This window comes from Lissotriton helveticus, chromosome 1_1 (genome assembly GCF_964261635.1).
Source record: "Lissotriton helveticus chromosome 1_1, aLisHel1.1, whole genome shotgun sequence".
In the NCBI taxonomy this organism is placed as follows: domain Eukaryota; kingdom Metazoa; phylum Chordata; class Amphibia; order Caudata; family Salamandridae; genus Lissotriton; species Lissotriton helveticus.
The window spans coordinates 1,881,049,331-1,881,076,871 of NC_136057.1; the positions used below are offsets into that span (position 1 = coordinate 1,881,049,331).

General features: G+C 46.3%; 1 protein-coding gene across 2 annotated transcripts in view; it reads left to right on the forward strand.

Annotated features, from left to right (window-relative positions):
- The window catches only part of FAM20B (FAM20B glycosaminoglycan xylosylkinase), a 188,478-nt gene extending 161,385 nt beyond the window's left edge, over positions 1-27,093 (forward strand). For both annotated transcript variants that reach the window (XM_078642242.1, XM_078642251.1), the window contains exons 7-8: positions 13,646-13,705; positions 24,821-27,093. In XM_078642242.1, the coding sequence (XP_078498368.1) occupies positions 13,646-13,705; positions 24,821-25,052 (292 nt within the window). In that variant the 3' untranslated portion in view covers positions 25,053-27,093. The remainder of the gene's footprint in view (positions 1-13,645; positions 13,706-24,820) is intronic.
- Positions 27,094-27,541: the final 448 nt, after the last annotated feature.

Consider the following 27,541-nt stretch of genomic DNA (forward strand, 5'->3'; position numbering starts at 1 on the left):
CAAATCAGCCTGCAGTAAGTCGGCGTTGACCGGGAGCATTCAAGACCGATGATGCGCATCCCTCACCAAATCCCTAAGCAGGATTCCACTGCGTCATCAGTCTCTTCACACCACTCAAGAGTAAACAGCTCGGCTTGTCAAGAATCCTCCTGAGCCGTTACGACAAAATGAGTTTCCACAAAGACATGCCGATATCAGAACAAGCAACACATAGCCCCTCACAACGATCTCTTCTCCTCAAGAATTAAGAAGTAAGTAATACATACAGCCGCATGAGAAGCATTTAAAAACAGCCTTCCCATAATAAAATTACAGCCGCTGGAGGGGTAGATAACGAGCCGATGATTGTACACTAATCATTAATTTCTCAGGAATTCCTTGAGCTATGCTGCCATCTAGTGTTCAAAACATATATATTTTGAAAGTCAAACCGCTCGGCAATTGCGTGTGTTTGACTCCTTTCCTTTCTTTTAATGTTATTCACTCAAAGGGAATTGTAATGGGGACCTCGGGACTGTCCTGGCAACCGGGATTTGTCAAATACCTAGGTATTCATTTTGAGAAATACCTAAGAACCACCCTAGAACAGAATGAGAAAAAAACTCCAGCAAAAATCAAGGGACTACTGGAAACCTGGTCACCAAAATTCATCACCTGGTGGGGCAGAATTGACACTGTCAAGATGATGATCACTCCCATAGTTAATTATCTGGCAGGTACACTACCGCTGGCTCTCAGACGATTTCCACAGAAAGATAGACCAAATGCTAAACAAATTTATATGGAGTGATAAGAAACCCAGAATAAGCCTCAGAAAACTTAGACTTCACAAAAAACTAGGAGGGCTAAACGTGGCAGACTTAAGAACGTTCCAACTAGCCTACATAGCCAGACAGGGGATGCACTGGGTGCTCCCGAAACAGCAATACACCCCGACATAGCTCTCCATAGAGGAAGCCATTCTAAAAAACACAAATCCGCTAACAGTCCTCACTTCCAACAAACAAGCACTTGGGAATAATCCGATCTTCAGGATCACAAGGCAGGCGCTACTCAAAGTAGATCAGAAGTTAGAAAATACCATAAAGAACTCACTTTGGGAAACCCCAAGATCAAATATAGAGGTAAACCACTCGACATAGTCATGGAGGAAAATAGGAGTTTCGTTTCCAGCTCAACTAGAAGCGGTAGGAAAACCCTACACCTTTATCAACCTGAAAACAAGACATGACCTCTCTGATTTAGAACTATACAACTTCCTAGCAATCAAGACAGCCCTAACAAAGTCAAAGCTAGCCAAACATAAACCATCAATCTTTCAGTATATGGAAACCATAAACATGACAGGGCACCAGATCTCACTCCTTTACAAACTCCTCTGTCCTCACTCCACCAAGCTCAACGCTAAAAACACCAAGTACTGGGAAACTCAAATAGGCACCAAACTCACAGAGGCGGACCTACAATCATTCTGGGCTGCCCCAACAAAAAATATGATATCCCCAGTGCTGGGATAAACTAGATACTGGCTACTCCACCAGGCACACTGGACACCAGCCCGCCTCGCCTCGTTAGGCGTAAGAGACAGCGACTCCTGCTGGAACTGCGGCATAGAAAGGGGAGACCTAGCGCACCTGATCTACCAATGCTCTAAGGTCAAAAACTTCTGGAAGAAGGTGCTAGACTTCATAAATAAAACCCTAGAATGCAACCTAAAACAAACAATTGCCACAACAATCACAGCACACATTATACCAGACATCGCCACAAGAGAGGACAGAAACTTGCTGGACTTCCTCCTCACCACAGCAGTCAAAATAGTACTAACCAAATGGAAGGACACCTCCAAAGCCACTTTCAAAGGGTGGCTGAACTGGGTGACTTTCCTCAGAGGAGCCAATAACACTACTCTCAGGTACCCACCTTGTAGAAACCCCAACAGAAGGATGTCGTCGAAACTGGACAAATTTCTAAACACCTACAACCCCCCATAGATATTGCTTGCTGGCCTAATCTACCAATCCAGGTTACAGTTATCCTGCGCGCCATAACCAAATAACCACCGATAGGGTGCGTGTCTAGTTGGTACATAGAAGCTATCGCAACAAACTAAGTGTTTAATGTAATATGTTAGCCAGACCGCGTGGGCCTGACAAGCAAAGAATGATAAAACAACCACCACTACCTCTTATGTTTTAGATAATGCCCAATAAAGCGCCCCATCGCAACAAACTTAGCGTTTTATGTTTCATGTGTAGCTAGACCAAGTGGGGCTGTCAAGCAAAAGACTGTGAAAACATCCGATGCGGCCCTATATCGATAGATATTATTTGTTGTTTGTCTCCTCTGCAATATGTAATGTGTAAATACAAATAAAAAGATTTTTTTTTATAAAGAAAAATGGGAATAAAAATAACACAGTACCTTATAATCCCGGATAACTCGCCACTTTTCAGCAAAGAAACAGTATTTAAGTATTTCTTTCAACCGCTGATTTCCTCAAGATACAGCTGAAGCCGAGACTCGCCAGGGCGAAGTCTCAGGTTGATGTTGAGGTGCGTTGTTCTTTATTCCTCCTTATTTTCATCCCGTGATTGTCCCCAATGTAGCGTTTATAATAATGATAAACACGTGAATGAGGTTCAGTATGGTGGTTTATTAGTTAACACCTCAGCCATCAGTCGTATGTCATTTACAACAAGGGGTGGTGATGGACAGAATCTCTGAATTAAGCAGAGTACTCTCACCCAGTCAAGAGATCAGGGCTAGATCCAACACCGTTTTTTAGCTCATTGCACCATCCCAGTTTCAGAACCTGGCTGTATGCAAATTAGTCTGTCCCTGGCCCAGTGCATCATGGGAACAGGGCAGACCAGACTACAAAAGCCAATTCTTACACTGGGAAGGAAACAAGCTTCCGGGGACCGGTTTCTGCCATTTCAGGCGTCTTCGGCCCGGCTTGCTTGAATCCTGATGGTGCAATGAGCAAGGGACTCACATCTGAGTATACCCTTCCACGCTTAGGGTGGACAAAATTATTTACAACAAGGGGTGGTGATGGACAGAATCTCTGAATTAAGCAGAGTACTCTCACCCAGTCAAGAGATCAGGGCTAGATCCAACACCGTTTTTTAGCTCATTGCACCATCCCAGTTTCAGAACCTGGCTGTATGCAAATTAGTCTGTCCCTGGCCCAGTGCATCATGGGAACAGGGCAGACCAGACTACAAAAGCCAATTCTTACACTGGGAAGGAAACAAGCTTCCGGGGACCGGTTTCTGCCATTTCAGGCGTCTTCGGCCCGGCTTGCTTGAATCCTGATGGTGCAATGAGCAAGGGACTCACATCTGAGTATACCCTTCCACGCTTAGGGTGGACAAAATTATTTACAACAAGGGGTGGTGATGGACAGAATCTCTGAATTAAGCAGAGTACTCTCACCCAGTCAAGAGATCAGGGCTAGATCCAACACCGTTTTTTAGCTCATTGCACCATCCCAGTTTCAGAACCTGGCTGTATGCAAATTAGTCTGTCCCTGGCCCAGTGCATCATGGGAACAGGGCAGACCAGACTACAAAAGCCAATTCTTACACTGGGAAGGAAACAAGCTTCCGGGGACCGGTTTCTGCCATTTCAGGCGTCTTCGGCCCGGCTTGCTTGAATCCTGATGGTGCAATGAGCAAGGGACTCACATCTGAGTATACCCTTCCACGCTTAGGGTGGACAAAATTATTTACAACAAGGGGTGGTGATGGACAGAATCTCTGAATTAAGCAGAGTACTCTCACCCAGTCAAGAGATCAGGGCTAGATCCAACACCGTTTTTTAGCTCATTGCACCATCCCAGTTTCAGAACCTGGCTGTATGCAAATTAGTCTGTCCCTGGCCCAGTGCATCATGGGAACAGGGCAGACCAGACTACAAAAGCCAATTCTTACACTGGGAAGGAAACAAGCTTCCGGGGACCGGTTTCTGCCATTTCAGGCGTCTTCGGCCCGGCTTGCTTGAATCCTGATGGTGCAATGAGCAAGGGACTCACATCTGAGTATACACTTCCACGCTTAGGGTGGACAAAATTATTTACAACAAGGGGTGGTGATGGACAGAATCTCTGAATTAAGCAGAGTACTCTCACCCAGTCAAGAGATCATCACCACCCCCTTTTCTGAATCGTTTTTGGCCACTATAGGTGTGGCAGGGTATACTCGGACATGAGTCCCTTGCTCACTGCTCCATCAGGATTCAAGCAAGCCGGGCCGACGAGGCTGAAATGCCAGAAACCGGTCCCCGGTAGCTTGTATCCTTTCTGGTGAAGAATTGGCTTGGTAGTTTGGTCTGCCCTTTTCCCATGATGCACTGGGCCAGGGACAGACTAATTTGCATATAGCCAGGTTCTGAGCTGGGATGGGGCAGTGAGCTAAATAACGGTGATGGATCAAGCCCTGATCTTTGGACTGGGTAAGAGTGGTCTGCTTAATTCAGACACTCTGTTCATCACCACCCCCTTTTCTGAATCGTTTTTGGCCACTATAGGTGTGGCAGGGTATACTCAGACATGAGTCCCTTGCTCACTGCTCCATCAGGATTCAAGCAAGCCGGGCCGACGAGGCTGAAATGCCAGAAACCGGTCCCCGGTAGCTTGTATCCTTTCTGGTGAAGAATTGGCTTGGTAGTTTGGTCTGCCCTGTTCCCATGATGCACTGGGCCAGGGACAGACTAATTTGCATATAGCCAGGTTCTGAGCTGGGATGGGGCAGTGAGCTAAATAACGGTGATGGATCAAGCCCTGATCTTTGGACTGGGTAAGAGTGGTCTGCTTAATTCAGACACTCTGTTCATCACCACCCCCTTTTCTGAATCGTTTTTGGCCACTATAGGTGTGGCAGGGTATACTCAGACATGAGTCCCTTGCTCACTGCTCCATCAGGATTCAAGCAAGCCGGGCCGACGAGGCTGAAATGCCAGAAACCGGTCCCCGGTAGCTTGTATCCTTTCTGGTGAAGAATTGGCTTGGTAGTTTGGTCTGCCCTGTTCCCATGATGCACTGGGCCAGGGACAGACTAATTTGCATATAGTCAGGTTCTGAGCTGGGATGGGGCAGTGAGCTAAATAACGGTGATGGATCAAGCCCTGATCTTTGGACTGGGTAAGAGTGGTCTGCTTAATTCAGACACTCTGTTCATCACCACCCCCTTTTCTGAATCATCAGTTGTATGTCAGCAACTGCCTCAAAGAGAATCCCGAGAGAAGCAAACAGTGTTGCATGTTCTATGGATCCTTGAACAAGTAAAGTAATGAAGGAGAATACCACATTAGGCAACCTGACATTAGAGGATATTTATAAAGCAGCCACCTTGCCCTCAATTCACATATTTTCTGGGTACTATTTTCTTGATCTATAAGCGTAAAGTGAAGAGCAGCTAGGGCAGACAGTTCTAAAGGCACTTTTTAATGCCATGCCATTTCTTTGTACAACCAGAAAATATTACGTATGTGTAGCATAGGGGTTGCTCCTCTCGGCCCCCCTCCCCTCCCCCGTGAACCAATATTAGGAAGTACTCATTAATTTTGTGTTTTCCTGGTGGGGGTCGGGGTGAAAATACAAAGACTCTCTAAAGGAAGTCTGTCCTACTATATTGTGGATTTCACAGATGTGCTCAAGTCACTCACTGCACACTTTAAACCAAAAGCATTCTTCAACAAAAGAATATCTTGCAACATTACACACCCAAAACTAGATGGCAGGAGAGTGCACAGCACTGGAATCTACAACTGAGCGTTACAGGTACCTGATTACTTTCATGTCTAGTCGGATGTATGTTACTCTCCTCATTTTGGCAAAGGGGAAATCCTTTTTAGGTCTCGCCTGTCGATGAGCATGCGCATCGAGCTTGCGAGACTATTGGGGCTTAACCACTCTTTAACTAACTTGCAAGGAATCGTGGCGATTCCTTGCAGTGCCCGTGACTTTTAAGCTCAATGCGCATGCTCATTGAGCTTAAAAGCGCGTGCACATCAGTTCCCTCAGCCGCACTCCAGTCCCCTGCTGCTTTCACACCCTCTCCCCGCTCCGCCCCCTCCCCTGCCCGCCGTGTCGCATTTCTCCTCCCCCCTCCCCTTCTCTCCCTCCGTCTTGTTTAATGTAGCGTTCTTCCATATCCGCATTTATCGCATTCATACACCATCCGCTACTCTATACACGAGCGCTTGCACTCTCAGTGTATGTCGGGATGAAGGCACATGTCACACACTGTGGCCGGTGAATTGCTTTGCCGACTTCCTCCGTCGTAAAGGGTACTTGTCCTCATCGCAGGGTTATGGTCATTATTTTCGGTCCCCATCACATTATTTTCCCTTCTGTTTATTCTTGTGTTCCATATTCGCTTTTAACGCGTTCATAATACACCGTCTGCACTCTCAGTGTATGTCAAGAGGAAGGCGTGTGTCACTCACCGTGGCCGGTGAATTGCTTTGCCGACTTCCTTCGTCGTAAGGAGTACTCGTCCTCATCGCAGGGTTTTGCGGTTTCTTAATAACGTTCGGCTGCATTCTGGTAACAGACAATGTGCACCCGCAATCTATACTTGGTGCTTTCTCTGTTTAGATGCTGAATTGACTGGTTGCAAGTTGTGTATGTGTGTATACCCACCTAGGAAGCGCATTCAGATGTTTCAACAATTGCTGTTCAACCTTGACAGCGTGCTTTAATTATTTTCGAGCGATCCTGTACTTTCTATAGGACACGGAGAGCCCAAGCGGCAAAAATGCACAGCACTACGCAAGAAAATGTTCCTCTCCCCAAAGCCCTGGTATTGTATGTTCCCTTGAAGTCCTGATCTCCATTTGGGTGGGGTGTATTATTTACAAAGTGAAAGCTTGTTCTTTTTGTGACTTGCGGTACAGTTTTGTTTGGCTTTGTAATAAAATCTCTATTAGCTCTCAAGTGCTTGGCAATACTCCCCCCTCCCCCCATCCAAAATTCGTCATCGCTCCCGGCCCGCGGCCAATGCTTGTTTTTCCTCGCTCTTGCCCAAATCACTCGCATGAACTCAAAAGACCGTGTAAACGCGCAATAAATAAACCCTTTCCTAAAAATGTCTCCGTGTTGCTACCTTGCGTGTCAAAGCCATTTAAAGATCAACTAATTATTATCGTGAGGTGCGGAGGATGTGTATAAATAAATAATAAATAAATAAAAAAAAAATAAATAAATAAATAAACAGATCAACCAGCCACGCCCTCGCCGCCGTCCCCCGCATCCGAAGAGCGACAACAGGAGGAAGGTCCTTCTCCTACCTGGCCGCCAAGACCTGGAACTCTCTCCCGACCGACCTGCGCCTGAACCAAGACCACCTCGCCTTCAGGAAGAAGCTCAAGACCTGGCTGTTCGAGCAGTAACGGCACCCCCCCCCTCCTAGCGCCTTGAGACCCTACGGGTGAGTAGTGCGCTCTATAAATGTCTTGATTGATTGATTGATTGATTGACTCTGTTTAGGAACCAATATTTGTATTTGCCCTTCTGTTTTCAATTGCGGCTATTTGACCCTGCTGTTTCAACAGATAAAATGCAAATTGCAAGCAATTTGTCCCAAGCCCGAAAGTGTGCTTCTGGGAGGAGGAGCTTTAACACATACACGCAGCCACCTATCTTAATAGCTGTGCAGTCGGGGATACAGGAGCTTTCCTAGCTACGGTGCTGGGTGCAGGAGGCAGAGGTCGTCTGTATATTCATTCTTCAAGATCTTATGTTTGCTCAGTATGTTCCCTCCATTAACTGACACCTTTCGATTGTATGCATTCGAAATGTCTCGGCATCTCTCTCTCTCTGGTCGAGCTCCTCTGTGTTTTGTTTTAAACTACTTTTATTTAAAATGAAACGGGTGTGGTGAAAGAACGACACATCCTCCGCACCTCACGATAATAATTAGTTGATCTTTAAATGGCTTTGACACGCAAGGTAGCAACACGGAGACATTTTTAGGAAAGGGTTTATTTATTGCACAGTTGGAGTTTCATACAATCAATAAGAAATGTATCTGTGTCGTACAGCATATTTTAAATTTCAGTTTTCAAAGTGACACATTAAACTACTGAAAATATATTATTGCAGTTTCCTTTGCAAATATGCGAACAAACTCCCCGACCCTACTTATTTCTCCCACTCCCGCTTGCTACCCTGCTCCCCCTCCCCCGCACCAGACTACCATTTGTCGCATTTAGACTACCTTCTCCCCCACCCGACTTGAAAGGCAGCCTCACACACCAACATTTGTCTCTCACACCACAGACTCCTGCTCCCCCGCCCACCCAGCAATGCCGAGAGCTATTCCCTCCCACTTGTTACTGTCTCGGCGCTATCTATCACACAACGTGTTTTTTTTCCGGGCCCGGCTTTCACCTTTGAAATGTGGGGCACGTGGACCCGCTGGTAGACGGGGAGCGAGGGGGTGCGGGGCCTAGCGCTTAGATGGGCATCTCGTTCTACCCAGCTACACCCTTTCTACCCGTCAGGGTGCCGTTGTTGTGATGATTGTACCAATAGTTTTATATATCAACAGGTCTCGCCCCCTACGGCTCTGTACGCCTGGCTTTACATTTCAAAATATTAATCTCTAACTCAGGGAGCTGTTGATGTAGTCATGCGTCTACTGTTTATAAACGTATGCATACACCTGGTGCTCGTTGTACCAAAGGGAGAACCTATTTGCACGCATTCGTGAAATATATAATACATATAATGCGGTGGTAAACATGTTTGCAAATGGAATTGTACGGCAATTTTCGCGCACTTTGCTGAACGAGGAACTTCGCCGACCTGCGTTACCCTTTGCTAGATGCTCTGCGTTCGAGTTCAGGGTGTACGATGGTGATCTGCAGCACAGGAAACAGGACAGCAACTCACTAGAACGTGCACGTTTTTCTTATAGCTACTGTTTTTATTTGTACATTATATTATAGTATTATTTTTATTTTTATTATTACAAGATTTATTTGGTTTATCACAAACCATGGACAGCATTAGCATAAAACGCTTATAGTTAAACAGTCAGTTGCATCCTCCGGATATTCAGTTCCTCCGGTCAGTAGGGCTAAGCCCAAAAACTTCTCCCCCACCCCCAACACTTCACGATCTCTTCATCTGTGTACATTATCCAAAACCATTGCATTGCATATACTGTGGAAGCATCTACTCCTTCCTAGCTATGTTTCGAGGGTTTGTTTTACCTTTAAATCACCTACAAGCTAATACATCAAAAGTGGAAGGTTGACTCAGTCATTGAAGAAGGGTGTTAGTAACTTTTCGCTGTTTTCGCATCCACCACCACCACCACCACCACACCCACCACCACCACACCCACCACCACATCCACTACAACCACCACCCCATCCACCACTACCAACACACCGCATCCACCACCACCGCCGCATCCACCACATCCACCACCACCACATCCACCACCACCACATCCACCACCACCACTTCACCATCGCATCCACCACCACCACATCCACCACCACCACCGCATCCAACACCACATCCACCACCACCACATCCACCACATCCACCACCACCGCATCCACCACCTCATCCACCACCTCACCCACCACCTCATCCACCACCTCACCCACCACCTCATCCACCACCTCATCCACCACCTCATCCACCACCTCATCCACCACCTCATCCACCACCGCATCCACCACAACCACCACATCCACCACAACACCACCACATCCACCACAACACCACCACATCCACCATCACCATCACCACCACCACATCCACCATCACCATCACCACCACATCCACCATCACATCCATCACCTTCACATCCACCATGACATCCACCACCACATCCAACACTTCCACCGCATCCACCACCACCACCACCACATCCACCACCACCACATCCACCACCACCACCACATCCACCACCACCACATTCACCACCACCACCACATCCATCACCGCATCCACCACCACCACATCCACCACCACCACATCCACCACCACCACATCCACCACCACCACATCCACCACCACCGCATCCACCACCACCGCATCCACCACCACCGCATCCACCACCACCGCATCCACCACCACCGCATCCACCACCACCGCATCCACCACCGCATCCACCACACCCACCACCATCACTTCCACCACCACCACCACCACCACCACCTCCACCTCCACCTCCTCCACCACCACCTCCACCACCACCACCACCACCATCACCACCACCAACACCACCACCAACACCACCACCACATCCCCCACATCCACCACCACATCCACCCCCACATCCACCGCCATCACCACCACATCCACCACCACCACCACATCCACCACCACATCCACCACCACATCCACCACATCCACCACCACCACCACATCCACCACCACATCCACCACCACCATATCCCCCAGATCCACCACCACCACATCTACATGTGTGTGGCTCTGTGTGTGTAGGTGCAAATGCAATGTTCTTGGATTGTCGTCACAATAAAATACACTGAACATAATCTTCACAAAAGTTATTTACAAACGTTTAAGCTATTGCCATTATAAATTACAATAACTTTTATTTAAGTATTAATTATTTACAAAATTAAAAGCCATTGTTATTTGTAATATCAATACATCTAAGTCACGTAAATACAACACACATTGCAATACAAATGCTATAGGTGTCACATTTGCAAAAGTTAAAACTATTGACATTGTAACTGACAAAGCTATTAATTTTGCTACTTTCAAAACCTACACATAAATAAAAAAAGTGTCATTTACAATACCAATAGCTCAAACTTTCCTAATGCGGGACCTATTGCATTTCCAATGGGGTTAAGCTCCCTTTGCCTGCAAATGCACGGGAAAACGGACAGACACGCACCAGGAAACACCACACAGACGCAGTACAAGCATTGATTAATCACTCGCACACATCACATTTTACTCCTTTGCTAGTGTTCTCGTTGTTTACATCAGAAAGAAACAGACCTTAAAACGATTGAATAATTGACAGAATCCTCAAATATTGTTAATTCCATTGAAGTCTAGTGAAAACGCTGCTCGAAGATGATATGTTGCTAAAATTACCGTAACAAAATCAATCCACTCACTGTAATATTCTTAATGTAATTGTATGTGCTAGCACCAGAAGGTATGGAGTGAAATTACTACCCGCTCCGCCCCCTCCCCTGCCCGCCGTGTCGCATTTCTTTTCTCCTCTTTGCTCCTCCAGCAGTTCTCTGTCACCTTTCCTTCTCTCCTCCCTTGTCCACATTTTCATTGTTTTTGCCCACCTCTCCTCCAGTTGAACTCTGTCACTAGCTCCTTTCAGCCCCTTCTCATTCCAGTGTTTTCGGGTCCCATCTCATGCTTGTTATAAAGGGGCTGCCAAAATGCGGACACTCCTCAACCCTCTGCTTCACATGAGACTCTGCGGCTCTCCTGGGACAATAAACCACTCCAGAACAAACATGGAGTTGTCATATGCGGCCATCTATCTCAATTAAAGGCCACATAGCTTCTCTAACCTCTAGGAAAATCTAGCCCTGCTATTTAATTTTGGTGCGGGATTACTGTGTAAAGAAGGTTTGCATAACGTCTCATCTGACTAACTAGTGTTTTAGTTTAGCATTGTATGTGTTTTCATAGGCTTGTGTGTATGTCCTTTAATGCATGTGCATGCTTGTCTTTTTCTGTTCAGTTCCCGTGTCAGTGTGTGCTTACCTGGATTTCCGTTTGTCTAATTTATGTGGCCTTTGTCAACGAGGCAATCCGCTACTCTGTCCAACGTTTATGAAGACGAGACACTCAACCACGCAATGCCACTCACACACACAACGCCACTCACACACGCAACGCCACTCACCCACGCAACGCCACTCACCCACGCAACGCCACTCACCCACGCAACGCCACTCAGCCACGCAACGCCACTCAGCCACGCAACGCCACTCAGCCACGCAACGCCACTCAGCCACGCAACGCCACTCAGCCACGCAACGCCACTCAGCCACGCAACGCCACTCAGCCACGCAACGCCACTCAGCCACGCAACGCCACTCAACCACACAACGCCACTCACACACGCAACGCCACTCACACACGCAACGCCACTCACACACGCAATGCCACTCACACACGCAACGCCACTCACACACGCAACGCCACTCACACACGCAACACCACTCACACACGCAACGCCACTCACACACGCAACGCCACTCACACACGCAACGCCACTCACACACGCAACGCCACTCACACACGCAACGCCACTCACACACGCAACGCCACTCAACCACGCAACGCCACTCACCCACGCAACGCCACTCACCCACGCAACGCCACTCACCCACGCAATGCCACTCACCCACGCAACGCCACTCACCCACGCAACGCCACTCACCCACGCAACGCCACTCACCCACGCAACGCCACTCACCCACGCAACGCCACTCACCCACGCAACGCCACTCACCCACGCAACGCCACTCACCCACGCAACGCCACTCACCCACGCAACGCCACTCAACAACGCAACGCCACTCAACAACGCAACGCCACTCAACCACGCAACGCCACTCAACCACGCAACGCCACTCACACATGCAACGCCACTCACACACGCAACGCCACTCACACACGCAACGCCACTCACACACGCAACGCCACTCACACACGCAACGCCACTCACACACGCAACGCCACTCACACACGCAACGCCACTCATCCACGCAACGCCACTCATCCACGCAACGCCACTCATCCACGCAACGCCACTCATCTATTTGCAAAACGAAAAATGTTAAACTCTTCTATTGCGAGACCTATTGCATTTTCAATGCTTGTTTGTACAACTAATTAGTACCGAGTTCTTCATTTCAGGTAATTGGGTAGAACTGGCAATAGAAGAAGGCATTGTAAAATAAGGGTTTCCAATCAAAGGGTTGAATTGCACTAAGAATGCCCCCTTATTGTATATAGCTGGCATCTCCATTGCAAAGTCTGACCATTCTAAATGTTCCGGCTGACCCCCTCACTATTTACATAAACTCCATTTAGAATTTCTATAGGTAAATAGATTTTATGTGAATTTGCAAATCTAAGATGCCACTAGCCTGGATTTAAGTTTCACATATCTGATGTAGCATAATGGAAACACACCCATGGATTGTGGAGGCTTCTTAACTAAGGCAATCTTTACAAAGGGGTGACTGGGAAGGCACAGGATTTCTCAGACATCTGCTGTTCTATTTGTTTGATGTCTGCTTGGATTTTGAGACCTATTCTGTACTCGCGCACAGTGTGGCGCCTTCAGAGGTATTTAGGCATATTTCTACCCATTCAGCATAGTCTGCTTTAGCCATCGAGGGTCAGAAAGGTTTATAGGAGAGTGTGAGGTGAAAGAAGTTAAATCTGGGTGAAGTCCCATTATCTGCCACCACAGTATTACCAAAAGCGAATGTCTTTTTAATACATATCCGCATGTTTTTCTGCATCCCTAAACTTCAGGATGTATGCAGATATTAAGATACAATGTTACTTTCCTGGTTATGTAAATAGTTGTCTGCAAAATGAGTGATTTGGTTCTGTCTGCGTAACTGATGAGATTTCTTTGTTTTTCAGCTTTGGAAATCCTACAGTAGATGAAAGGAGTATCCTTGCCCCACTGTATCAGTGCTGCATGTAAGTAGGGTGTTCAGAAGAGCACGATAAAAGTTAGCAGGTCCCACACTGGTGGGAATATAGGCAGCACATCATCTTGAATAAAGACCCACACTCCCTGCTCAAAGAAAATGACATGCTTTCCTATTAAAATAAATGTGTTTTGCTCAAATAAAATATACATTTTAAGTTCGTTAGAATGCTAGAATAGGATCGTAAATCTCCCTCCATCCATGCCTACATAAGCAGATGAATCTTCCGCTGTATGACTGCTGTACTTGCAGTGTAACAAGTACTGAATCGGCAAAGCCCGCCACTTGACAGTGATGCCTCCCAGGTAAAGAAACGTGAAGTTTGCCTAAGACCACTGTCCGCTGGATAGCTGCTGACACCTGCTGGTGCCTGGAAGTTAAAGTATATGGTAAAGATAGTACCCACTACAGAAACTGTCAACCTTCCCTTTTGTTTCATTGAATTCCGTTGATGTTTATTTTGTAGATTTATGGCACTTGTAGTATGTGCATAGGAAAGTGCCTCTGCAGTAGTGATCTGCAAGGCGGTATAATTCCTTGAATTGCTTCTCCCCACAGAAGAGAGGAAGGCTAACCCCTTCACTGAAATTTCGCAACCTGTGCCACCAACATTAGCGCTGATTGCCCTGACTGGCTCAGTGCTGGCTGCTTTATCAAAACCATTTCAAGAGCATCTGTGAGGTCTCATGACTGCTCCAGGCGATCCAAATGGTTTGGAGTACAGGCCTTCACACGTAAGATAAACCATGGTATGGCCTTCTTTTGAACATTTGCCATTTATGCCCTCAGAATGCATGGAATACTTAGGCATTTACGCACATGCCTTTTTGGACATGATATGCAAGGTATTGCTGGCTTTGCCAGAGTCAATAAATAATGCCTTTGCTCAGACAGTACATGATTGCCTTATCACTGTGAAGAAGGTTCTAGACTGGACTATTCAGACTCTGCCCCTCTGTGCTATGGCTATCAGCCTCCTTATTAGAAGGCAAGCTTGGGTGCTTCCTGCTGGTTTCTCATAGTACTTACAAGCTTCCCTAATGGGCATGCTATTTGAGGCATATAGATTCTTTATTGAGAAGGCTGATGCAGCATTAGAGAAATGTAAACGGGTGTTGTTTTTCCTTGCTCAACATGCCCACCAGCAATACAGGATATTCAGAGAACACTAGAGGGATGTTTAATTTTGACAGCTACAATCTTCTCAGCAACCTTGCAAACTTTTTGAGATGGCATGTGTAAAGGGTGTTTCAAACAACGAGGCTAACTGCAGCACCACTCCTTGTCTTCTTTGCCAGACACATCAGATGGTGGAAGAATCCAACATTGCCTACCTTACTGGTATTCCATTACATCGGACCAATTGGTCCTTCTTAATTAGTCAACTTTGTTATGCCCTTCCCTTTCTTAAGGTGTGGTGAAGCACACCGCTACTCTATCAAAAGTAAATATAATGTTGGTAGCTGAAGGAGCAATCTAACCGTTACCAGAGGCAGAGAGAGCTCTGGGGTTTTAGTCCTGGTAGCTTCTGGTCCCTAAGAAGGGTGGGTGGATTAAAAATGAGTCTAGACCTCTGACTCTTGAAAACCTTCCGCAGAAAAGAGAGGTTCAAAATTACTCATGCTCAGCCTCTTCAGGACTTGTATGCTAAGGACTGGATAGTGTCCCTGGTGCATCAGGACTCATACATTCATATACCAGCCCTGCTGTCCCACAGTAAGTATTGCTTTGTGGTAGGGTCAAACAACATTCAACTTACTGCACTGGCCACATTGCCCACTCTCTTGGACATAGTTGCCCTGAAGTCCTTCCTGCTCCAGCAGTGAGGTCAGGGCAATCGGTCTAGGAACCCCATATTTAAATCCATAGTTTCTGCTCCAGCCTTTATAGTTATGAAGCAGCTTGGGCTCTAGAAATCATGCACTCTGCTGGTGACTCCTGCCTGTTGGCATATGTGGGTCCTTCAATGTAATCTGCAGCTGCAGTGTGCTTAGCCCTGGGATGCACTATTCGGTCAGTCAGGTTTGCTGAGAGGAGCATTTTGCCGGCCCCGTCCTGCAGACTTTCTGGTCTGAGTACATCTATAGACCCACCTCCAAATAGGTTCTGTTTTAGTATCTACTCAAAACGTGAAAATTCTGCAGGGAGAATGAGTTACTTACCTTAGACGTTCTTTCTGGTAGATACTCTGTGTAACTGTAGATCCCTCATGGACTCTCTCATCCTCCCAGTTGTGTCTGGCCTCTATCCATTAATAAGGTCCCAAGTCTAGGAAAAAGTAACTTAATGCTGATCCTCTCCAATCACAACACCCCAGTTGAAGGGATGAGTGGTTTTATGCAGAAATGTGAGAACATCACCACAGAGAAGTGGATGATCAATTTAGTAAATCATGGGTATCATATAAAGAACAGCTGTTTTTGAAAAATTTGAGGAACTACTCAAAGAGTAGCAAAGGGATGTATTTAACAAGCTTCCTGATCTCAAAAGAGAACCTTACATTTTTTGTTGATGGCGGGTAAACATTGGCACCAAGATTGTTCACAGAATTCTTGGCAGTAGTGGCAGGACATATTAGATACAACAAGAATTATGTGTACTCATCCAGGCAGCTGTTCACAAAGGGAAACTTGTGCACATAGTACCAAGAGCATAGCCAAGGGTATTTATGCCTTACACTGGAAATCATGATCAATATGAAGAAATAATCAATGCATCCATCTCGGATGACGACTTTTCTGGGGGCAGAGTTAAATACTCCGAATACAATTGCTTACCCCACTGAGAGGAGATTTCGGACACTACAGGAAAAAGTTTCTACTTTACTGCAAGTCACATTCTGACAGTAAGAACAGTGATGACGTTGTTGGGAATGGTGGCATTATGTGCCCCCTGAAGGTCAGGGGGCACTGGCTACAGAAGGAGGCCATTAAACCCTAAAGGCGGTTTCTATCCTGTAGGGTTTCAGTTTCAGTTTCATTAACTTTTATTCGATTATCAAGTAAATAATCATAAAAAGTACATAATAAAAATTTTTAGACACATGATTAAGAAACACAATATTAAAGAAACATTTTTAAATAGAAACATAAATTTTAAGATACAGTTCGGTTCCAGAATTAGCTAGAAATGCTGCGACGTGTTATCAAGACTGCTTTAAGAAAGGTCGCTATGTATTTAGCGTCATGCATTGATTTTAAGGATTGCAAATAAAGATATGCTGCATGTGTTTGTCTGTGACCAATGGTTCGGAGAATCGGAATAATCCACTTTTTCCTTGATATTTTATAATATTTACTAAAAAGGACAACGTGGATCGTAGATTGAGGAGAAATTCCGTCACAGGGACAGTTCAGCAAGTTGGGCGACCAATTATTCGTTTCAGGGAATGTAACTAATCGGAAGAAAATGTTAAAGCGAAGTCTTGTTAATAGAAACCTTTCGTGATTGGTTAAAAAATACGTCAAATAAAGCTGCATGGATTTTCCAGTTTGTTGGGCGCCAATTTTTTCATTTGATGGTTTAATGATCTCTGTCTGATTCCGTAAATCCCTTAGGTGGTCCAGACACATTAATTTTAACTGCTTCCTAGAGATGTCTTCCATTGAGGGTGGTTCTTCAAAGTAGGATTCACGATTCAAGTCTTTAAAGAAATTAGAAACATATGTTAACCAGGGGATTTTCCGCCAATTTGCCAGGGTTAAACAGTCAGCAATGAGGGAGCGAGTTAGATGACATTCAGGTTTGCACCATATTCGATGCCACAACAGAATGGGCTGGCATCGGATGGTGTCAATAATATATTCCATACCAAGCTCCCGATGTGAGGCTAATGTCGGAGAACTTTGGGGGAGGGCTAGGATATACTTTACGAAGGCGTTTTCAGTGACCTGTAAGTGGTCGATACGTCCATGACCCCAGATTCCAGCACCATAGGTGGCCACGCTATGGCATTTCGCATAGTATATTGTCAGGAGTTCAGATGGGGCTGGTTTCCCCAGTTTCCTCGAGAAAGATGTTAATGCTAAAGTTGCACGACGAAAGTGGAGATTCCTGGCCTCGATTGCCTTCCGCCAATTCAGAGCATCGTCCACTAGGATACCTAGGTATGGATAGACCCGGGTTTTTTCCAGTTTGGTGTTATCAACCATTATTGGTTTTGTGGTTTTAGTCCTTGGGCCGAGATGCATTACGAAGGTTTTCTTGATGTTTATTTTGAGACCGAGTGAGTCCATAGAAAGCTGTGTACTTGTTGGTTTGGATCTGAAGTTGGTTTAGTGTCCGTGCTAGAATCACTGAGTCATCAGCATACAACAGCGTAGGTATTGGGCGATGACTTATCTGGGGGAGGTCCTGACTCCCGTCCAGCATAGCCTGTTCAAGTCCATTAGTGTAAAGATTGAACAGGAAGGGAGCCAGGACACAGCCCTGTCTTACTCCCTTCGTTATCTGGAATGGACGCGACAGTTCGCCACTGATACCATAACGAACTCGACCTTCGGCATTTGAATAAAGTTCTCGTAGGAATGTTGTTATCGGGGGATCCACACCCAGGTCAGTTAGTATTTGCCAGAGTTTCGCGTGCTGGACGCAGTCAAATGCCGCACTTAGGTCGACATAGACGAGGTAGATGTTGCCTCCTTTGGCGTGTACATATTTACCAGCCAATAGAACAAGGTTCAGAGCCTGCTCCACGGTCCCAAGCCCCTTCTGGAAACCATATTGCAGGTCGGTTATGATGTTATTCTCCCGGGCCCAGGATTGTAAGCGGTCCAGGAGTACTCCACCTGCGATTTTGCCCATTGAGTCCAGAAGGGAGATTGGTCTATAACAAGCAGGGTCGTTGCGGTCTCCTTTTTTAAAAATGGGCAGGAGGATGGAGGTAGACCATGAGTGGAATAGGCCGATCTTGGTTACTGCTGACATGACCCGGGTGATTATCTGCGCCCAAAAGTCTACATCATGGAGGAACAAGGGGACGCCACACTGACTTCTGCCCTGTTGTGAAAGGAAGGATTTGCCACCGTCGAAGGGAAGGACTTACCAGCAGCTTGCGGAACCCGCTCCCTGCGGGTCCCGCTTCGCCGAGGCTGCCCATCCAATTGTTGGCCCCTGCTGGGTGAGTGTGTGAGTGACAGGGCTGCGAGCGCTGGGACCGGGACTCGCTCTCCCAGGAGTCCCGGCTACCCCGAGGCCAAGTCACCTGGCCCGCTCTCCCTGACCGCCCCGCCCAGCAGAACAGCTGAAAAGGATTCCGCCTGTTTAGCAAACCGGGACGCCACACTGACTTCTGCCCTGTTGTGAAAGGAAGGATTTGCCACCGTCGAAGGGAAGGACTTACCAGCAGCTTGCGGAACCCGCTCCCTGCGGGTCCCGCTTCGCCGAGGCTGCCCATCCAATTGTTGGCCCCTGCTGGGTGAGTGTGTGAGTGACAGGGCTGCGAGCGCTGGGACCGGGACTCGCTCTCCCAGGAGTCCCGGCTACCCCGAGGCCAAGTCACCTGGCCCGCTCTCCCTGACCGCCCCGCCCTTTTTCTGACACCTATAAGAAGCGGCGCACATCGCTGCGCGGGAGCGCCCGGGGCTAAGCCCGGGCCAAGGGCGGGCCCGTTGTTGCCAGTTAGTGCCCGGTAGAGACCGGACCGGGCCACCCCTTTTTCCACCCCAGCATCCATTCCTAGCAGATTACAAATATGCCGCCGAAGACAAGGAGCACTACAAAGACCAAGTCCAAAAACGCACAGGAGGTAGCACAAATAACCGGCCCCATTGATCTGTTCATCACTCGTACTCATGAGGTAATAAACCAGAGTATCTCCCTACTCGAAAAAAGAGTGTCACTGGATCTTATGAACGCGAAGCGTTCATCTTTAGGCACCATAGCAACTGCCGCATCCCCGATCCACCTTATTTCCCAAAACTGCTCTTTACCCGTGACTATGTCAGTCTCTGAAAACATTACAGTACCATCTACAGTAGACCTTTCTGTCACTCAGTCAGAGTCTGACCTTTCACTAACTTCGGACAATCTTGAGGCAACCCCTGACTTAGCGGTCTGCCAAACCCTAACTCAGGTAGGATCCCAGTGCAATTCCATCTTGCTCTCACAAGGAGAAAGGGAAGGAGCCATTTCAAAACAAGGCAGCACAAAACCTATTGATAGTGTAGCAGAAATGGCTCCGATCCCCGCTCATGCCAGAGATCACTTAAACCAAGCAGTATATCCCCTCCAACAAAACATTTCACTCCTTCCGGCAGTCAACACTTTCCATCAAACAACTCTGAACGAGGCGACTGCTAACCTCTGCAGAACATGTAACGTGACCTCGCAAGTCCTGACCACCGTAAAAGATTTGCTGTACCAGTACTTAAAACCCATTCAACTCAGTATTAGAAATCTGGAAGCCCAGATGACCATAGTGTCGGCAACACTTCTTGACACCAATACATCCATAGAAATAAAGGGCCAGCGAAAAGCCCCCCAGTCCATCAAAAACCATTCTCATCCACAACCATCTATAGCAATTAAACGATCAAATTTGACTATTCTACCCCCTAAAAATCAAACGCAAAGTGTTATAAATCAAACTTCACAAACTTTAGAGCCCCAACCGCAGCAGAGTAAATCCACTGTGGTATTAGATCGGCAAACATCTAACACAGGCCTGGTAACCCAAGATATACCAGGACCGGTGATCAGCAAACCCAGCAAACCCCACTCACCAAAAAAGTCAGTACCTCTGTCACCAAAATCAGCCGTCCCCCAGCCTTCGTCCAAAAATAACCCCAATAAAACATCAGCTACCAGACGTTCAGTCCACTTGCCCCCAGAAGCCACTCCATATACGCTAGTACTCACCGGTGTACCAGAGCTAACCGATGATACACCTGAAACCGCATGGTCCCTTAAAAACAAGGTCATGCAGTGGTTAAGTATCAACAGGCCTTTAGAACCCCACCACTCGGGAGGGATATCCACAGTCCGCAGGGTAGTATGGGTTGGCAAAACAACAAAAATGACCCGCGGAGACTGCGTAATAGTAACCTGCAGAGATCCCTCCGTAGTGGATCATATTTGTGCTTGGCCCGCGCTGGAAAAAAAGGGGGGAATTGACGCTCGTCACCTTTCTTTCTTTTATCCTCCTGTGCGACAACATCGATATACCCCACCCTGGAATTGGCACCAGACCCCTAGGGAATCCTGGCGCCAGACCCCAAGAGAGCCTTGGAATCAGCAGGAGTACACTTATGATCAGGGAGGCAGAAATCCCCCGAGAGACTGGCCAAGGCAATACTGGCAAGATAGGCCCATACAATCCTATGAAGGCTGGCAGGGTCTCCCAACGCAAAACCGCTTTGACTGCCTGGAGATGGTCGATTGACCACCCAGGGTCGAACCTAGGAACACAAACACTTCCATCTTATCGCAAATGAACCTCACTCAGCAGCGAGCTTCTTTGGAGCCAGTTCCTTGCAATCTTAGGAATGTATGCCAAGAATTATCAACCGGTTCCCTTAGCTTTTCCAATACTGTTACTATTGACGACCTATCTCCGGAAACACTAGTTGTTCCTACAAACACTTCTAACAAGGTTACCCAGATTACCTCCTTAGCTTCAGAAGGAATCAACACTGGTTTGCACCATCAGCATATTTTAGCTCCTAATCCTCCTGTTAACTCCCCGCAGGTTGAATTCCACCACTCTCAAGTCATCTTTCCTGCAAATACTCTGCTAAAATCGCCTCCTGTCCCTGCAGACTCCACAAACCTGAGCATCTCTATTGCTTACTGGAACATCGCAGGCTTATTATCAAAAATAACACTAGGGCCATGGCTAGACATGGCCAGACGACATCAGATCTTATGCCGCAAGAAACTTGGTGTACAATCCCACTCCACCTCGCGGGTTACAAACCTTTCTTCACCACAGCAGTACAGGGAAATATGGGCAGACCCAAAGGGGGGCTCATGACGTACGTAGCCAACACCCTCCCCCTCAAAATGAAATTATTAAAGGAGTCATCAACATTTCAAATTTTTCAAATCTCTCAGATGTTGTCATCCAAAGACAATAACAACTACATTCTCATAAACTACTACAACAATTTAGGTACCTCGGACTGCTGGTCAAACTTAGAGGAGATCGCCACAGCCCTAGGAGTGTCTCAAAATGACAACACTAAAACCTCAAATTACACTATCTGGGGTGGCGACTTTAACCTTCCGCTGTGTTCAAACTATAAAAACGGAAACTGCGGCCTCCAAAATGAACTTGGGAACCCCATACCTCACTTCGCCCACTCGCTCTGCGGTAATAAACTCAATGAAATTTTATTCTCTTTTGATATGGCCCACGCGAACGAACTGGTTAATCCGCAGCAGGATTTCCAGCCCACATTCCATGGGCGAGGCTGCTGCACAATCATAGATTACATAATAGCCTCTAATTCACTTAAAGGGCAACTAGCGAATTTCGTAACTGGGTCAAACCCAATAAGTGATCATTACCCGCTTAGTATACAAATTAACATCAAACGGGAAAGAGTCCATCCCATAAAACTGAGCTCCCTCAATCAACAAACACTTTCTATGAATAATCTGAACGGGTATACAGTAAAATGGACCAAGATAGATCCTGAAGTGGTGACACAAAGGGTTCTTGAAAAATCAGGTCAGTGGCTATCCAAATGCACGTCTCCGGAGGCATCACCGCAGACGATTGTCAGCAGTTTCCAAAGCATCCAGGAAACAATAAGGGGCGAGTCATTCGTTATCATAAAAAACAAGACTAAGCATCCCACCACGAGATGGTTTGACACCACATGTTGAAAGGCCCTCTCATCACTTAAAGACGCCTTGCATAAACCTATTAGGGATCCTCAAGAAATTTCCTATCTGAGGAAGATATACAATACAGTAAGGCAAGATCGCAAAAAACTAATTAAAAAAGACCTCTGGATGCGCTTACACGACAGTGCTCAAAGAAAAGATAGCACCTTATTCTGTCAAACCATAAGATCGCCCTTCCTGGCCAACAAAACAGATATCGATCATCTTGATGTGGCTATACCGGAGGAAAACTGGGTTTCCCACTTCGCCCAAACTTTTGGAACAGCCCCTGGTCCCGTAACAGAAAACACAACTCACGAGGTCCAGCCTACAAGCAATAACATCTACCCAATTAAGATATGTTTTCATCTTAATGAAATTATAAAGGCAATTAGGGCTTCCAAACCTGGCAAGGCCCCTGGCCCTGACGGTGTTCCAATGGACTTGTTCCTCCATGATGTAGACTTTATCCTGTAGGGCTTTTCAGTCATTTACATGGAGGAAGAGTGTTGAACATAAAAAAAACAGGTAACACTTGAACGGTGTTCTACAAAAACAACCGACATCCTTAGGTTTCCCCCTCACCCCCAAACTGAGCCGCTGCTTCCTTTTTCTTTACGTGGCATGGCCATTGTAGCTCTGCTCCATTTTTGCCTCTGTCATAGCATTTGACCACCTGACTGCCACATTGATTTGTGATGCAGTGCACATCAGGCGCAGTGAAATTATATTTGACAGAACACGGCGCATAGTCCACATACTGTGAAGGAGCTTTGTAGGCTTAATTGTGATGCCATAGGGAGGTCCTTTTGGCTCCATCTGTTGTCGAAGCGCACAAAGAATAGCCTACACAGTTTCCCAACCTCTAGATTGAAATAATGTGAGATGTGAATCTAGAGGTATGTCAAGCTGAAATACTATTGTTACAAGTAATTAACCCATTTCATACAGTGTGCCTTTAGTTTCTACATTAAGATGTATTGGGCGGATAATCAGCTGTTTGTTTGATTTACTGGTGCAAAGAAGAGGAAAGACAATCCAGAAACTGATCTTGGCCACACGTATTGTCCTCTGCATTAAAGTGTTATGCCCTGCAAGAAGAAGAATCCTCCAGAGTGCCTTCAGGTTCTGCTTTAGTTCAGGACAGTCCAGCTTTGGCCATCTGCCAGGCACCTGCGTTGGTGTCTGTCCATACTTTCTCCAAACACTACTACATTGATGCACAAGTCCACAGGAAAGGTAATTTTGCCTGCTTAATCCTGTAGTATTTCCTGGCATAAAGTCCACTTCCTACATGCACCTCCTTGGAAGTGGCCTTGCTTGGTATTGTTTCACATGGTGAAGAATCCGTGATTGGAAGTATCCCTGAGAAGAATAAGTTACCTTCAGTAATGTGCTTTTCTAGTGAATGCTCTAATTGCAGATTCCTCACCATTCACCCACTTCCTGATCTGTTTAGAGGACTTTCAAATATTAATAAGGTCCCAAGTTAGGTGTCGTACGCTGCTGGTGATAGGTCAGTTCTGCTAGCTCTGCTTTCTGTGGTGCAAAAAGTCTAATTATTAAATTGGTGCCACATAGGGATGGCATCATTTATATGGTCCTTGTTATATACGGATGTGGGAAGAGTGGTAAAATAGGTCATTGTTGCCACATGTTGGCACACGAGGCATTGCAAGAGTTTCTGGATCCAGTCAGATGCCTGGGGAGATGCCCAAAGTGGTTTGAGTATCCACCAGAAACCGTGTTACAAAAACTACATAACATATTAGAGGTATCTGCAATAGCTACAGACAGTGCTCCTATGACCAGAAACTCTTAAGTTGCTCCCGTTTCCTGCACAAGAGTGGAGGGCCAGTTAGTGCTTAAAAGAAGTTTACGAGCTAGTTAGTGTTAAAGGAAGTTTACATTTGAGGAAAACTTTGTGAATTAGAATGTCTATTTCCATTGTGTTATGTTGACTCCTGTTCCTTCGGAATGCATTGCCTTGTTTGTGCACCTTGAGCAAATGTTTAGGGGGGGGGGGGGGGGGGGTCCATTGACTTCTATGCGTTGTGAGGTTTTCTGATTATCATTGACTGTATGCAGATAACTGTTTTCAGGGGCTCCACTTGGCCACACTTCATCAGTGGAGAAGGCATTAGGTTGTAACCACTTTTGAGATCTGTCCCTACGCTCCTTCACATTATATTTACCCTGGCATTTTTAAAGCTTGTTTCAGATGATTCTTCCTGACATTAACATTTATACGCCTCCTTTTTTTTTTTCTTTGTAGCATCCGGGTCTCTACATGGAATCGTTTAAACCACTTGAAATCCAATTCCTTGTGGTCTGCCATGAAGAAAGCCATGGGCCATGACCCCATCTCCCCTGTGCTTTTGGACTCTCACCTGGAAGCAATGGAACGGCGGCTGCTTGGCATCCTGGCAACCGTAAAGCAGTGCACCGACCAATTGGGTTCTGAAGTGGTGCTAGTAGAGGACAGAATGCCCCTCTCCCATCTGTGAGAACTTTCTGGAGGACAGGTTCCTCGCCAAGTACTGGACTAAAAATCCCAGGAGATGACCTGGGCCAGGACAATGACAAGAAACTGAATGCGGTTCACATAGCAACAACATTTTGGGAAGCTTAACATGATTTTATGGCAATCTAGACTTCTACACATGAACTCTGGACCCTAAGGGCTAGGCAGCACATCTAGCCATGGATGCCAGTCGTTCTGGATATTTCAATGTTATATTCAGGGGCCTCTTCCTCATGGTTGGTGATAAGTGATCTAATACATCTCTAATCTGGGTCAGGGATAAATGAGGCAAATAGGGTATGTGGGTTTTTTCTTTTTTTAATATGTTCGGTCCAAAGTTTTATATTTCTGGATGGACTTACGTTTAATACAAGGAAATTAGGATTTTAGGTATCTAGTTATTGGACACTCACCGCAGCCCTAAACATTTGTCCCATAAGATGCCTAGTTTGCTCTTGCAGTGTAAACTGTTCCACCACTGCTTGACGTTTGTGAAAATGTTGTCTTCAGACAATGGATTTAATGCTGCAAAATTGCCCCAGGGCTCATTCTGTTGAAAGCAGACCCTCTACACTTGCTTGATTATGACAAAGGGTGGGAACCTTTTGCAAAAGACTAAGGTAAACTGAGTTACAAGAAGATCAGATGATTATTATACAGAGTTCTACAACATTGCTTGAATTTTCGCCAGTTATTGTTCCTTCAGTCACCAACCCATCCACTTCATATGTGCCATGTCCACCTGTCTTGGAAAGTGAGAGAGGCGTCTGTGAAAAGGAACTGAGCAAGGTACTTATACTGGAGGAGACTGTCTATCCTTGCAGTCCATGCAGCAGGCTGAGATGGTCGTGTCACTCCAGAATTTGGAACCCCATAAAGGACTTCTTTATCCAGAACCGGACCATGGTTACTGTTGCAGTTATGTAGAGGGCCAGATTCTTGTTTTATTCATCATTTTTGTCTTAATCAAAAATGTCTTTTTTGGGGACTCCCAAAGACTTTCACAAGAGAAGTTGGTCTTTACGAGACTCCTTAGGGACCGATATTGCCGCTCGAAATGGCTTTGAAATCATCCTTTCTGACGATGGTATGTTTGGTGATCTGTAAACACTGAACGTTCTGGCCAGTGACATTGACCTCCTTCAGTCTCGGTGGAGCAGACTCTCACCATTTAACTAGATTCTCTCAATTATTTGGAGATTTTTATTTTTCTAGTCAGGAGCTATTTATTTAGGAAGGGTTTTTTAAATTATTATTGTTTTAATAGAATATGGGGTTTCTTCTGCTGCAAGTTAGACCACCGCTATGTCCTCAGATACAGCTGTGAGACACACCAAGACAGTTTTGCGAATGATTGGGGATTACTTTGTGTATTACAGGATCAGTGAAATATTGCTGCAAATGTTTAAAAATTCATGGTGACTGACACGTTTAAGAATTCCACTTCTGTCCCATTTGTTTTTCATGTCTTAAGTATCACCACAGATGGATTTCTGGTGTTGGCATATGCGTACATATAGACAGATGCAGAGTGTAATAGTTATTTATTACCTTTAAGTGTGGGGAGGTATGGGCCTTGACTCAAAAGAGAAAGAGACATAATGTCCCCTCCCTCTGCATATGTGTTCATGCCAGGTTATACTATCACATATGTGAATTAGTTATAAAGCTAGTTATTTAAGCAGATTGGGTGCACGCTCTTGATTGTCCAGGCCCATAGTGTTCAGCAGTGACGTTCTAGAACAGAGGTCTTCAAATTTGGGGGTGGGCTGAATTGATCTCAGGGCGTCCGTCAGGCACTGTCCAAGAGAAGCATCATTTCAAAAACAGTGCTGTTTTTTTATGTGAAAAAACATGTTTTGTCAAGTGGAAGGTGTCACGAGGGGGTTGGGGGGTCTAAATCTCAAATACCCCCCTCACCAAAATTTCTGAACAAGTAGCCCACTGTGCATCCACCTTAGGGAGACCAAGCTTCCGATTGCGATAATGTATATATGGTTGCATTTTTAAAAGGGATAATACAATATTGCTGCATTGTTTGGTTTGTTACATATGTCTAGAGCTGTTGGGGGCGATGTTGGCAGCATACCTGGCAGGGGGGCTCAAGCAGGCACGGCAGGGCTACTGCTGGTGTTGAACACTGTGGGCCTAGAGCGGATGGCAGACCGGTGAGGACGCTGGTGCCTGAGGGATGCAATATGCCTCCCCCAGAATGACTTCCCCCGCTGAAGCCCTCAAATGTTGCTGAAACCTCCTGCCCCAGCACTGGTGGACGAGACAACTGCTGGCAACCCTGATGGGAGGATCATGTGTGGCACCAAGCTGTTGGACCTGCATTGTTACCAGGAGCACTGAACACCACGTGGCACAGGCCGTGCTCTCTTTTGAAGCTGTAAAAGAGGAAGCTGGCGGCTGGATGCAGTGGCGGCTAGTGACATTTGAAAGTGGTGAGGCATAAAGGTTGGGTTCAAG